Source organism: Anguilla rostrata, chromosome 14 (genome assembly GCF_018555375.3).
Source record: "Anguilla rostrata isolate EN2019 chromosome 14, ASM1855537v3, whole genome shotgun sequence".
NCBI classification, from domain to species: Eukaryota; Metazoa; Chordata; class Actinopteri; order Anguilliformes; family Anguillidae; genus Anguilla; species Anguilla rostrata.
The window spans coordinates 4907771-4919974 of record NC_057946.1 but is presented as its reverse complement, the minus strand read 5'-3'; the positions used below and the strand labels follow the sequence as shown (position 1 = coordinate 4919974).

Genomic DNA, 12204 nt, shown 5'->3' with positions numbered 1-12204 from the left:
TAAGACTAAACAGGAATAAATTCAGAAAGAAATGGTTAAGCAAGTGTAAATCTGGAACAAATTAGGCAAAAAGGACAAGGCAGGATAAGTCCCATGTTGCCTCAGTACTTACAGAGATGGTCTGAAACTTTGAAGACACCCCTCTCCAAGTAGTAGTTGCAGTAATAGTTGTAATAGTAGTAGTAGTAGTAGTTGTAGTTGTTGCTGTAGTTGTTGTACACAAGATCAACTTGTAGACTGCAGTATGAAAATGGAGGTTGATGTGTTTTGGAGGACAGCACATGCTTGTCTTTGTTCTCCTGAATTCGCAGTTTGCAGTGCGGAACACGGCTGGTGAATAAAATTGCGCATTCCAAATCTGGAGAAAAAGGGGGAAAACAAATATTGTTTAAATCCTGATTTGCACTGGAAGGTTTGTGTAATCAGCACTCATCGACCGCCGGTCTTACTGCTTCATTGCGATTCTTCTGCTGCACAACACCTGTGCGGATTTTGTTTAGCCGTCTTAACGATCCAAAAGCCCTTGCACCTCTCCGTCTCTCTCCGTCATTTCAATTACAGCAAATTAGGCTAATTGAGAGGAGGTCACACTGCCCAGCTGTAATCACGGACTCTATCCAGATCTGCATCTCTCTCAGCCACCCGTCCAGACGTAACAAAACTGATCCACTCCTTGGGCTGGTCTGCATTTACGATATCCTCACAGTGTGTGGTGTAGTGGCTAATAATGATCTCTGACCTTGTAACTCAGGTTGCTGGTTTGAATCCTTGGTGGGGGGACTGCTATTTACCTTTCACCTTAATCACTGCAGAAAATGGCTTTTGTTTTTAATGTGTAATATGTCACTTGTGTAAGTCAGTCTGTATTAGCCTGTCTCCTTCACAAGATACTTGTACAATTTCTGCATATCAATTAGGGTTTTCAGCAAAACCAGTGAGTAACCAATACGCAAGAGAATGTTAAATTTTGTTCTCAGTATTAGTGAAATTATTATGGTTAATGTTTTAAAATACACATATATTTTATGCATGAGTCCATGTATATTGTCTATAAAATATTTGGTTAAATATTTGGTAGATTTTTCAAATAAATAACCTCCAGTTCACCTCTAAAATACTGTGTAAAAACCCACTAAACTCCACTTCTCTCTGTGTATTGATGACTCACTGAAAAGGGACATGCATTCTCTCACTCTTTCACACAGGAGCACTAATAATAGCAGTGAATTCTCTTATTATATGCGAGGATCCTAAGGCTCCTTCATGAATACTGATGAGTGGGCTCAGCTCCTCGAATTTCCTCCATTTTTGTTGATTAATAAGCACCATGAAAACACAGATCCCTGCGACTGATTACTGATCTCACGGACCACAATGAATATTTCACCTTGTGGCAAACGAACACCCTCACTTTGACGCACACACAGGCTCACACACACACACACACACACACACACACACTTCAGGTTCTGTAACTGAAGGTTTTGATGTAGTGACTCAGACAGGGCCCAGGTTTTGGGGGTTTCAGAATCTGTGTGCGACGCAGAGTGTCCTCCTGAGTCTGACATGTATCCCAGAATCCCACGCAGTGCCGTCTGCCCTCGGCCAGGTCTCCGCTGTCCCGGCACGGCTGAGCTGAGAAACGGTGCTACACGCTATCGGCTACTAAGACCTCCTCACTCCCTCCCAGCCAGCAGCCCAGTACCACAGTGCTGCGGTTTTCAGCTGCGTTGTTGGGATGTGAATGTGAAGCTGTTGTTATGATGGTGTTATTTATTTCACCCTTTCACATTCCCACATCAGGGCTCACGTGTGTATATTTGTGCGCGTGTTTGTATGCATGTGCGTGCTTGTGTACGTCTGTGTATGTGTATGTTTATATATTCTATATCTACACATATCCATAATGCATACATAGAATCTATAATGTGTACATATGTGTGCATGCAGGCGTACGTATACTTGCGTGCGCATGGGTGTGCGCATACGTGTACATGCGTTAGTGCGTTTGTTTATGTATTGTATTCAGTATGTATGAGAGAGAGGGAGAGAAAGAGAAAGAGAGAGAGAGATGACACGAGCCTGTACCTCCCGCAGTTACTTCTCTGAACGAACATCGCCGTGCTTCTGTGTACTGTGTGGTGTGAGGTGGCTGAGCGCGGCGGCGGATAAGGCTGTAATCCAGTTTGTGCTGCCGCTAAGAGAGGCGCCTGTCTCATCCACGCCGCCGCCGCCGGCGCCAGGCGATGTTGGCTAATCTCCTGCAGCTCGGCCGGGCTGCTACAAATGGAAACCAGGTTAAAACCTAGTGTATGGCTGGACCTGACCAGACACGTGATCCGGCCGACCAATGGCGTGATTTCATAACTCGGCCGACCAATGGTGTAACTTCATCACTCAGTCACTCACTCAGTCACAGACATTCGCCTTTGTAGGGCTGGCCCCGCTGTTGCGGTCCAGCCAAAAATAAAACGTGGACGCTGAACTGTGCCACGGACGGATTTTAAAGATCCGGACTGGGCCCTGTGCCCTGCCTGTGGGTGGGTGGGTGGGTGGGTGGGGGGACGGGACGGGTGGTAACCCATAAAAGCGCTGGCGGGGCAACCGGGTCACTGGGGCGATATCGACTGAGTCACGGTCACATCCAGCCCCACTGTTCGTGGTGAGAAAGAAATTAGGTCACTTTCTCTTATTGTCATTCAAACAGGAATACATATCAACCTTGGATGCTCAAATACATCTCTCTCTCTCTCTCTCTCTCTCTCTCTCTCTCTCTCTCAAAGTTCAGTTTTATTGCCATAAACAGGGCGTCAGGCACAAATCAATCTACAGGACACAATTAATAAAGAAAAAAACCTTAGATAAAACAACACAGTAATAACAGTAGATAAAATGTAAAGTGATTATGTGTATGTGATATATTTATGTGTGTTGGTTGATAAGTAGATATAGTGTTGTGTAGTGTGTCTATGGATGTATGTGTGTGTGTGTGTGTGTGTGTGTGTGTGTGTGTGTCTGGTACATCCACGTGTGAGCGTGTGGAAGCGTGCGTGAATGTGCTTGGCTCTTTCCAGAGGCACGCGTTTGCTCAGTCAGATTCTCTGTGAGATTTCACACTCAGGTGCACGTGGGCCCGGTGGCGGCTCGGGGATATAAATTTCCAATGACTCTGAGATATAGAAAGGCTGGCAGCTACCAATTTATTTAGTGGTCCATGTTGTGCAGCTGGATTATCAGTTTCCCTTAATGCTTATATCGATAAATCCGCTTGATTAATTAATCTTCAGGTTTCTGCGTCAATTAATCATTCTGCCTTAGTGTTTGAGACTTACAGTCCGGTCCATCGTGTGCTCACTCATTTCCCCGTTGTTTGTTTCACAGCTGATTTGGTTCTATTTTTGACTAGAGAAATCCTGTGTTCTCAAGTTTATATATTCAACTTTATGCAAGTCCTACAAACTGAGGAAATGACAATGTTTCAGCCTTGTTTAAAAGGCCCTGAGGACTATATTGCAGAGAAATCGTGTGAGTGGATGTACAGCACTAAGCATTGTTAGGAGATTGGTATCCATTTTTTTAAGGAATAGCTGTGGAATTATAATTTCCGGTGATTTTTAAAGGGGAAAATACTTCATGTCAAACATCTGATTGCAACAACTAACAAGGATGGGAATCTTCATCCCAGTGTTTTCTAGAATCTGTGTTCGTTGTCACACATTATTTCTCCCAGTATTTGGTAAGAAAACCATTAGTTGATAGTCAAAGTCAGCCTTAGTTGGCTAGCTAATAGGCTCAGCCTTTAGTCAGTGTGCTAGTGCTAAAAGCTAGCGCATGGCTATGCTAACCAGCCTTTAGTCGTGCGCTAGTGCTAATAGGCTCAGCCTTTAGTCAGTGTGCTAGTGCTAATAGGCTCAGCCTTTAGTCTGTGTCTAATGGCTCAGCCTTTATCGTGCGCTACTAATAGGCTCAGCCTTTATAGTGTCTAGTGCTAATAGCTCAGCCTTTAGTCTGACTAGTGCTAATAGGCTCAGCCTTTAGTCAGTGTGCTAGTGCTAATAGGCTCAGCCTTTAGTCAGTGTGCTAGTGCTAATAGGCTCAGCCTTTAGTCAGTGTGCTAGTGCTAATAGGCTCAGCCTTTAGTCAGTGTGCTAGTGCTAATAGGCTCAGCCTTTAGTCAGTGTGCTAGTGCTAATAGCCAGCCTTATGTGCTGTGCAATAGGCTCAGCCTTTAGTCAGTGTGCTAGTGCTAATAGGCTCAGCCTTTAGTCAGTGTGCTAGTGCTAATAGGCTCGCTTATAGTGTGCTGTGCAAGCCTCTTAGTCATGTGCTAGTGCATAGCTCAGCCTTTTTCAGTGTCTAGTGCTAATAGGCTCAGCCTTTAGTCAGTGTGCTAGTGCTAATAGGCTCAGCCTTTAGTCAGTGCTAGTGCTAATAGCTCAGCCTTAGTCAGTGCTTCAATAGCTCGCCTTTAGTCAGTGTGCTAGTGCTAATAGGCTCAGCCTTTAGTCAGTGTGCTAGTGCTAATGAGACCTGCCTTTAGTGTCTGCCTGGTGGAGCGGTAGACCAGGTTTCCAGCTGCGCCTTCAGCAAGCGTGACACAAAATTACCAACCTTAGGTGGGTTTGAGTGCTCTGTTGTTTTCATCAAACATTCGGAAAAAGTCAAGTGTTTGGAAATGAGCTCTCTCCGCGTCCTCGAAAAAATGCAGGCGCATCAGAACGTAGCGCGCCGGCGTATGGAAGTGCTGCTAATAAACAGCTGCTGCTGTGGTTTGTTTATGCGTTCACACTCCAGTACGCGCTCTGCGCTGATCTACACTGGAGCCTGTTTTAATTCTCTCATTCGCTCTTACCGGGAGAGGTCGGGGAGGTAGGCTGTAATCACTGTGACAGGAAGTCAGCCTGTAATTTCTCTTTTGGAAGTAAGTAATGCAGTCCTGGGTCCAATAACATTTTGCCCTTTTTAGTTTCCACTTACAGCTAAATGCTAATTTTAGTTATTTCTTCTTCAGTACAAACATTAATTTAGGTGATTAGCCTTCCGACTGATTGGCCTTTGCAATAATTAAAAAGTGACTCTTGAATGTAATTTTGAATCAAACAGTAAGAATAAACACTGGTGTGACAGTATGAAGCAATGCAGTTTCCAAAAACATATCTTGTTTAATGCCCTTTATGGATGTGTATGCCATTGTAAGTAACATGCTTTTTTTTTATTTTTTTTTTTACAGATAAGCACTATGTTGTCATTTAACTACTGCACAGAAATAGGTCTTTGTGAAGACCATTCTTACATGAGTAATATTGTTTCGCTGCACAATGTGAAGCCCTGGATGTTTGTTTGTACAGAGATCTGGCCATGTTTCGTGCGCCATCGCCTTCCCAGTCAGACGTTCTCCATTTTGCTCCCGTGGTGCGTTTTCAGCCGAGTTATTTCAGGGGCATCGTTTGGGCCGGTTTTTACTCAAGGTCAGATACAGCCTGCGTGCTCCTTATGGAATATCGATTTTCCCGATCCGGTGGAAAACCCACCCCTCCTCTTTCTGTGGCTCCCAGTGTCCCCCCCCTCACTCGCCATGAAGGCTCTTTTTTTGTATCCACCATTTTGTTTCCATCCATCAACATGAATCAGTTGTCATAAACTGAGAACTTTGTTCTGGTTTAATAAAGTCTTCTAAACTGTATTTGTATGTCTGTGACTGTCAATCTTCATGGCAATGGGTCTCACTGGAAATGGGGACCAAATGCATTGTTTGGGGGCCAGGGTCACAGCTGAAAATATATTTTTTTTAATAAGAGCTGATAGATTAATTGTGGGTGTAATTCAGGGGTGCAGTGTCAGCAGGCACTGTGGCCCTCCATGACTGCATTCTGGCACCTCTGGTGTAATTAAACCACGGACACTCTTAATGCCACTGCTGGGTGGCTCATCCTGCTAAGGCACTGGGCTCTAGTGGAAGTTGTGTATTCCGCTTGCAGAAGAAAATAAAATTAAAATGGGTTAAACTGAGCATAAAAATAAATTAGCATAAATAAATCCTAGAATCCCAATGTACAAAGCAGCATATTAACAGGCTCTGAATCAAAGTGTCTTTTTCTGCAGATTCGCAGTGTCTTGGCTCTTTGACAGGGCTCTGCTTGTGTCGACCTTGGTGCAGCCAGGATGGGACAGGATGGTGCAGGGAGCAGGGTGGGGGGGTGGGGGGGTGTGTTTGGAGGGTGACGCAGTCGGGTCCAGGGGAGAATCCCTCCTCTCTAGCCCTCTGGTTGATGGCTCTGAAGTGCTTACTTTGATTAATGAGCCAATTTTGAAAAGAGCTGCTTGGTTTGAGAAACAGATAATCTGTGTGTGTGCGCGCGTGTGTGTGTCCCTGAATATGAGACTGTGTCTGTTTGCGGTTGTGTGCATGTGAGTGTGTACAGTATGCCTGTGAGTATGTATCTGTGTGTACATGTGCGTGCACAGGGTGAGACCGTGTCTATGTCTGCGTGTGTGTGTGTGAGAGAGCGTGAGCATGTGTGTGTGTGTGTGTGTGTGTGTGTGTGTGTGTGTGTGTGTGTGTGTGTGTGTGTGATGTGAGTGTGAGGAGTGAGTGAGAGTGTGAGGTGAGTGTGAGTGTGAGTGTAGGTGAGTGTGAGTGTGAGTGTGAGTGTGAGTGTGAGTGTGAGTGTGGTGAGTGAGTGAGTGAGTGAGTGAGTGAGTGAGTGAGTGAGTGAGTGAGTGGTGGTGGGTGAGTGAGTGAGTGAGTGAGTGGTGAGTGGAGTGAGTGAGTGAGAGAGTGTGTAGAGACCAGAGACCGGTGGCTGGTTGTAGCCTCAGGTAACGGGTGCTGATGAATGCTGTTTATCAGCGGGGAGCCCCGCTGGGCTCAGGGTCTGATTTGCTCTTAAAGGGCACCGTGGGCCTATCAGGCTAATTAATCAGCACCCCCCCCCCCCCCCCACTTATCAAGCGAGCCTTTCACCTGATTGCGACTTCAGATTGACTTCAAGATTTCTGTTTGGCTCAGATAAATTGCATTTTCAAACGGAAACACAGGGAGAGTATTTAGTTGGCCATTTTAAAAGTAACCAAATGCTGGTCCTAAAGTGTTTTATTCAGGGAGCATGCATGTGAGCCTGTCTGATTGGCCTGTTTGATTGGCCTGTCTGAGCTAGCAGAGCTGGATCAGCCACGTGGTGGTGTCCTACTAGACTGCCCTGCTGAAGCTGAGAACAGGCGTGCAGACTGAGGCTTGTGGCTCTTCACACCCACAGGATCTGTGTTGTAAAATGATATTAAACATGACGCTGTCTCCTCCTCTGTCTTTTTCCCCTTCTTCTCCTCTGCCCTCACTTCCTTTCATCTCTTCTTTACATCTCTGTTTCCCTTCCTCTTCCTCATCCTGCTTTTTCTCAACCTCTGAGCTTCTCTCTTCTTCCTTGCCTGCTTCATCCCTTTTTCAATCCTATTCACCATCTCTTCCCCCTTCCCCTTCCCTACTGTCTTCCCATTCCTCCTTTCCTTCTCTGTCTGCTCCTCCTCTTCACCCTCGCCCTCCATCCTTCCACTCCCCTCTTTACCCTCTTCCTCACTCGATCCTCTCTGCCCTTCCTTTATTCTCCCTCTCACTCCTTCTTTTCCTTCTCTTTCCCTCTCTCCCCACCCCCCGTTCCCCCTCTGCCCTCCTTTGCCCCTTGCCCTCCTTCATTCCTTCCTCAGCCAGTGTTCTATAAGGGCGTGGCCGGCTCGCAGGTGACCCTTTCCAGTCTGGTGACCCCGCCCCGGGCCCTGCTGGAGGAGCAGGCGCGCCACCTGCTGACGGAAGCGGAGCGGCAGACCATGGGCTACTACCTGGAGGAGTACAGGGACGGCCATATTGGGGTGGAGTCTCTGGTCATGGCGCTGTTCGAGCTGCTGAATACCCACGCCAAGGTGAGTCACGAATCTCCCTCACCTAGGTGAGTCCACAAATCACCGATGCCTAGGGGAGTTACAGATCATCCATGTGAAGGTGAGACCTGAATCACCCATGTGAAGGTGACTCGCAAATCTCTCGTGTCAAGTGAGTCCCGAAACAATCACATAGGAATGTAGTCCTGGTTCACCCATGCCAAGGAGAGTCCCAAATCACCCACATAAGGGGGGTCAAGAATCACCCATGCGGGTGAGTCCCAAATCAAGCAGGTTGGGTGAGTTCTGAATCACCTGTGCCAAGGGGCGTCACAAATCACCTACTCCAAGGTGAATCCTGAATCACCTGTGCCAACTGTTGCCACAAAGTTGGAAGTGTACAATTCTCTAGAATGTGACTGTATGCTGTAGCATTAAGCAATTCCATTCACTGGAACTAAGGAGCCAAGCCCAAACCATGAAAAACAGCCCCAGACTTTTATTTGTCCTCCACCAAACTTTAGAGTTGGCAATATTTGGGCCAGTACAATTTGCATTATGCATTCTGCCAAACCGAGATTCATCCGTCAGACTGCCAGCCAGTGAAGTGTGATTCATCACTCCAGAGAACGCATTTCCACTGCTCCAGAGTCCAATGGCAGTGTTCTTTACACCACTCCAGCCGACGCTTGGCATTGCGCATGGTGATCTTAAGCTTGTGTACAGTTGTTCAACCATGGAAACCTGTTTCCTGAAGCTTTTGACGAACAGTTCTTGTGCTGACGTTCTTTGGAACTATGTAGTGACTGTTGCAGCCAAGGACAGATGATTTTTACACACTACACGCTTCAGCGCTTGGCGGTCCTGTTTTGTGAGCTTGTGTGGCCTACCGCTTCGTGGCTGAGCTGAGCTGTATTTCCTAGACGTTCCTAGACGTTTCCACTTCACAATAGCAGCACTTACAGTTGACTGGGGCAGGTCTAGCTGGGCAGAAATTTGAAACTGACTTGTTGAAAAGGTGGCATCCTATGACAGTGCCACTTTGAAAGTCACTGAGCTCTTCGGTACAACCCATTCTACTGGCAATGTTTGTCAGTGGAGATCGCATGGCTGTATGCTTGATTTTATGCATCCGTTAGCAATGGGTGTGGCTGAAATAGCAGAAACCACTAATTAGAAGGGGTGTCCATGTCATTTTGGAAATGTAGTGTGTGGGGCCGGCTATGGATAATGAGTAAGCACAAGACTGGGGAGGACGTGGGCATTAATGAGGTTTTTTTTTTTTTTTTCCAAGATTTAAGCTTGATTTTTGGAAACTTCTGGACAATTATCCACCAGCCTAATGGGTCCGTCAAGCGCAGATGCTCATTCTGGTTGAGGAGAGCGCAAATCAATCTGCACTCACCCAAGTAACTGCCACACGAGCGAACGTTATGGACCAGTCTCTTACAGATATCTCTCACAGACGTGTTCATAAAAAGAACTCATACCAACACACGCTAAATTCATGCTCTTCAAACCAGACAAAGCCCACCTGTGTGTATGTGTGTGTGTGTGTGTGTGTGTGTGTGCAGCGTACATTTTATATCACTGATTCCTTCCCATTGGGCGATGGCCTGACTCCCCTAGTGAAATGAGGGGTTACATTACATTACATTACAGGCATTTGGCAGACGCTCTTATCCAGAGCGACGTACAACAAAGTGTTGTACGTCGCTCTGGTGTCCAGCGGGTTGTGCCCCCTGCTGGATGGATAGTGTATAGTCCAGACCACGACTCTCAAAATTTCCAGGCTCAGGACTCACTTCAGTGAATGGAGTACTGTGACTCACACCACTTGAATATACAACTGAAAATATGGTCAAATATGACACATGTTTTAAAATATATGACAGTTACAATTGCACACACTCTAGGCAGTGGAGTGTTTAGTCCAGATAGTGTGACTGTTTTCCAAATTTGTTCAAGTCCCCCCCTCAACCCCCCTCCTGGTCCATTACCAGTGGCCGGTCCTGATCTGTAGTTTAGGAACCGCAGGTCCCAAGCGCTAACTGAGGGAGACCAGTTATCCCTGAGAACTGAAATGGTTCCTCACTGTGAGTGATCCCAGTTCCCGCCGGGTGATCCCTCCATCCCTCCCTCCCTCCCTCCCTCCTCCAGTTTTCCCTGCTGTCCGAGGTGCGGGCCCTGGTGGCCCCCCAGGATCTGGAGCGCTTCGATGGGCTGGCGCTGCGCCGCGAGATCCAGGCTCTGAAGGCCCGGCAGGGGGGCGTGGCCGCCGCCCTGCCCCACAACCACGACTCCTTCTCCGTGGTCTCCTACCCCGACACCCTCACCTCCTCCGCCAGCTACCTGACCTCCACCACCCTCAGCTCCGCGCGGGTAGGAGACCCTGACACCCTTCTCTCCATCTGTCTGCCTGTTTATACTCTGTCCTGTCTGTCTAGCTGACTGTCTGGCTGATTAGATGTGTTCTGTACTTCTTCCTGTCTGTCTAGTTGACTGTCTGGCTGATTAGATGTGGACTGTACAGCTTCCTGTCTAACTGTCTGGCTGATTCGATGTGTACTGTACTTTTTCCTGTATGTCTATTTGACTGTCTGGCTGATTAGATGTGGACTGTACAGCTCCCTGTCTGCCTAGCAGACTGTCTGGCTGATTAGATGTGTACTGTACTTCTTCCTGTCTGTCTAGCTGACTGTCTGGCTGATTAGATGTGGACTGTACAGCTTCCTGTCTAACTGTCTGGCTGATTCGATGTGTTCTGTACTTCTTCCTGTCTGTCTAGCTGACTGTCTGGCTGATTAGATGTGTACTGTACTTTTTCCTGTATGTCTATTTGACTGTCTGGCTGATTAGATGTGGACTGTGCAGCTCCCTGTCTGCCTAGCAGAATGTCTGGCTGATTAGATGTGGACTGTGCAGCTCCCTGTCTGTCTATTTGACTGTCTGGCTGATTAGATGTGGACTGTACTTTTTCCTGTATGTCTATTTGACTGTCTGGCTGATTAGATGTGGACTGTACAGCTCCCTGTCTGTCTGTTTGACTGTCTGGCTGATTAGATGTGGACTGTGCAGCTCCCTGTCTGTCTGTTTGACTGTCTGGCTGATTAGATGTGGACTGTGCAGCTCCCTGTCTGTCTGTGTGACTGTCTGGCTGATTAGATGTGGACTGTGCAGCTCCCTGTCTGTCTGTGTGACTGTCTGGCTGATTAGCTGTGGACTGTGCTGCTCCCTGTCTGTCTGTTTGACTGCTGATTGTGTTTGTTCTGTGCTGCTGTCTGACTGAATGCCCTGGTATAAGTCCATTAGCCCCAAAGGACGTGGCATCACAGGGGAATGCTGGAATATGAGAAGGCAGCATGTTATGTCATAGAGAAGGCAGCACTCAGCAGGGGAGCTATTTAACTTGACAGCTGGATGAGTGTCTCCTGCTGGCTTTAAAGGAGCAAGGTCCAGACCCCAGTAGACAGGAGGAAAAGGCATTTATTGGGTCTATACCGCATTGCACTATCACAAAGGATGTCATCCTCACCCCCCCCGTCCCTGTCGCCCCCCTCCCCAGGAGAGACTGCTGTGGTTGATAGATATGATGGAGGTAGGCGTCCTCCCCCCCAAACAGAATGCGTTTGCTGTGCTGCTGATTTCTTTCCCCTCCTGCTGGGCGTGAGCCTTGTGGCTTTGTGTGTGTGTGTGTGTGTGTGTGTGCGGGCATGCGCATGCGCTTTGTGTTTATGTGCACGAGCACTTTGTGTGTGTGTGTGTGAGTGAGAGAGAGAGAGCATGCGTATACATGTTGGTGTGCGTGTGTGTGTGCATGTGTGTCTATGTGCGTGTACGTGCATGTCTGTGTATGTGCGCGTACGTGCGTGTTTTTGTGTGTGTGCATACGTGAGCATGGGTATACATGTTGGTGTATGTGCAAGTGTGTGTGTGTGTGTGTGTAAGCATGGATATACATGTTGGTGTGTGTTTGCGTTTATGTGCATTTGTGTGTGTGTGTGTGTGTGTGTGTAAGCATGGATATACATGTTGGTGTGTGTGTGCGTTTATGTGCGCTTGTGTGTGTGTGTGTGTGTGTGTGTGTGTGTAAGCATGGATATACATGTTGGTGTGTGTGTACGTTTATGTGCGCTTGTGTGTGTGTGTGTGTGTGTGTAAGCATGGATATACATGTTGGTGTGTGTGTACGTTTATGTGCGCTTGTGTGTGTGTGTGTGTGTGTGTGTGTGTAAGCATGGATATAAATGTTGGTGTGTGTGTGCGTTTATGTGCATGTGTGTGTGTTTGTGCGCACCCCTCTCTCCTCCCCCTTGACTCCCGCTGTGCTTG

The 12204-nt window shown here is 47.3% G+C and overlaps 1 protein-coding gene across 4 annotated transcripts in view; it reads left to right on the top strand.

Moving 5' to 3' along the window:
• whrna (whirlin a) overlaps positions 1 to 12204 on the top strand; it is a 91036-nt gene that overhangs the window by 61087 nt on the left and 17745 nt on the right. For all 4 annotated transcript variants that reach the window (XM_064308016.1, XM_064308017.1, XM_064308018.1 and 1 more), the window contains 2 exons: positions 7702 to 7914; positions 10033 to 10254. In XM_064308016.1, the coding sequence (XP_064164086.1) occupies positions 7702 to 7914; positions 10033 to 10254 (435 nt within the window). The remainder of the gene's footprint in view (positions 1 to 7701; positions 7915 to 10032; positions 10255 to 12204) is intronic.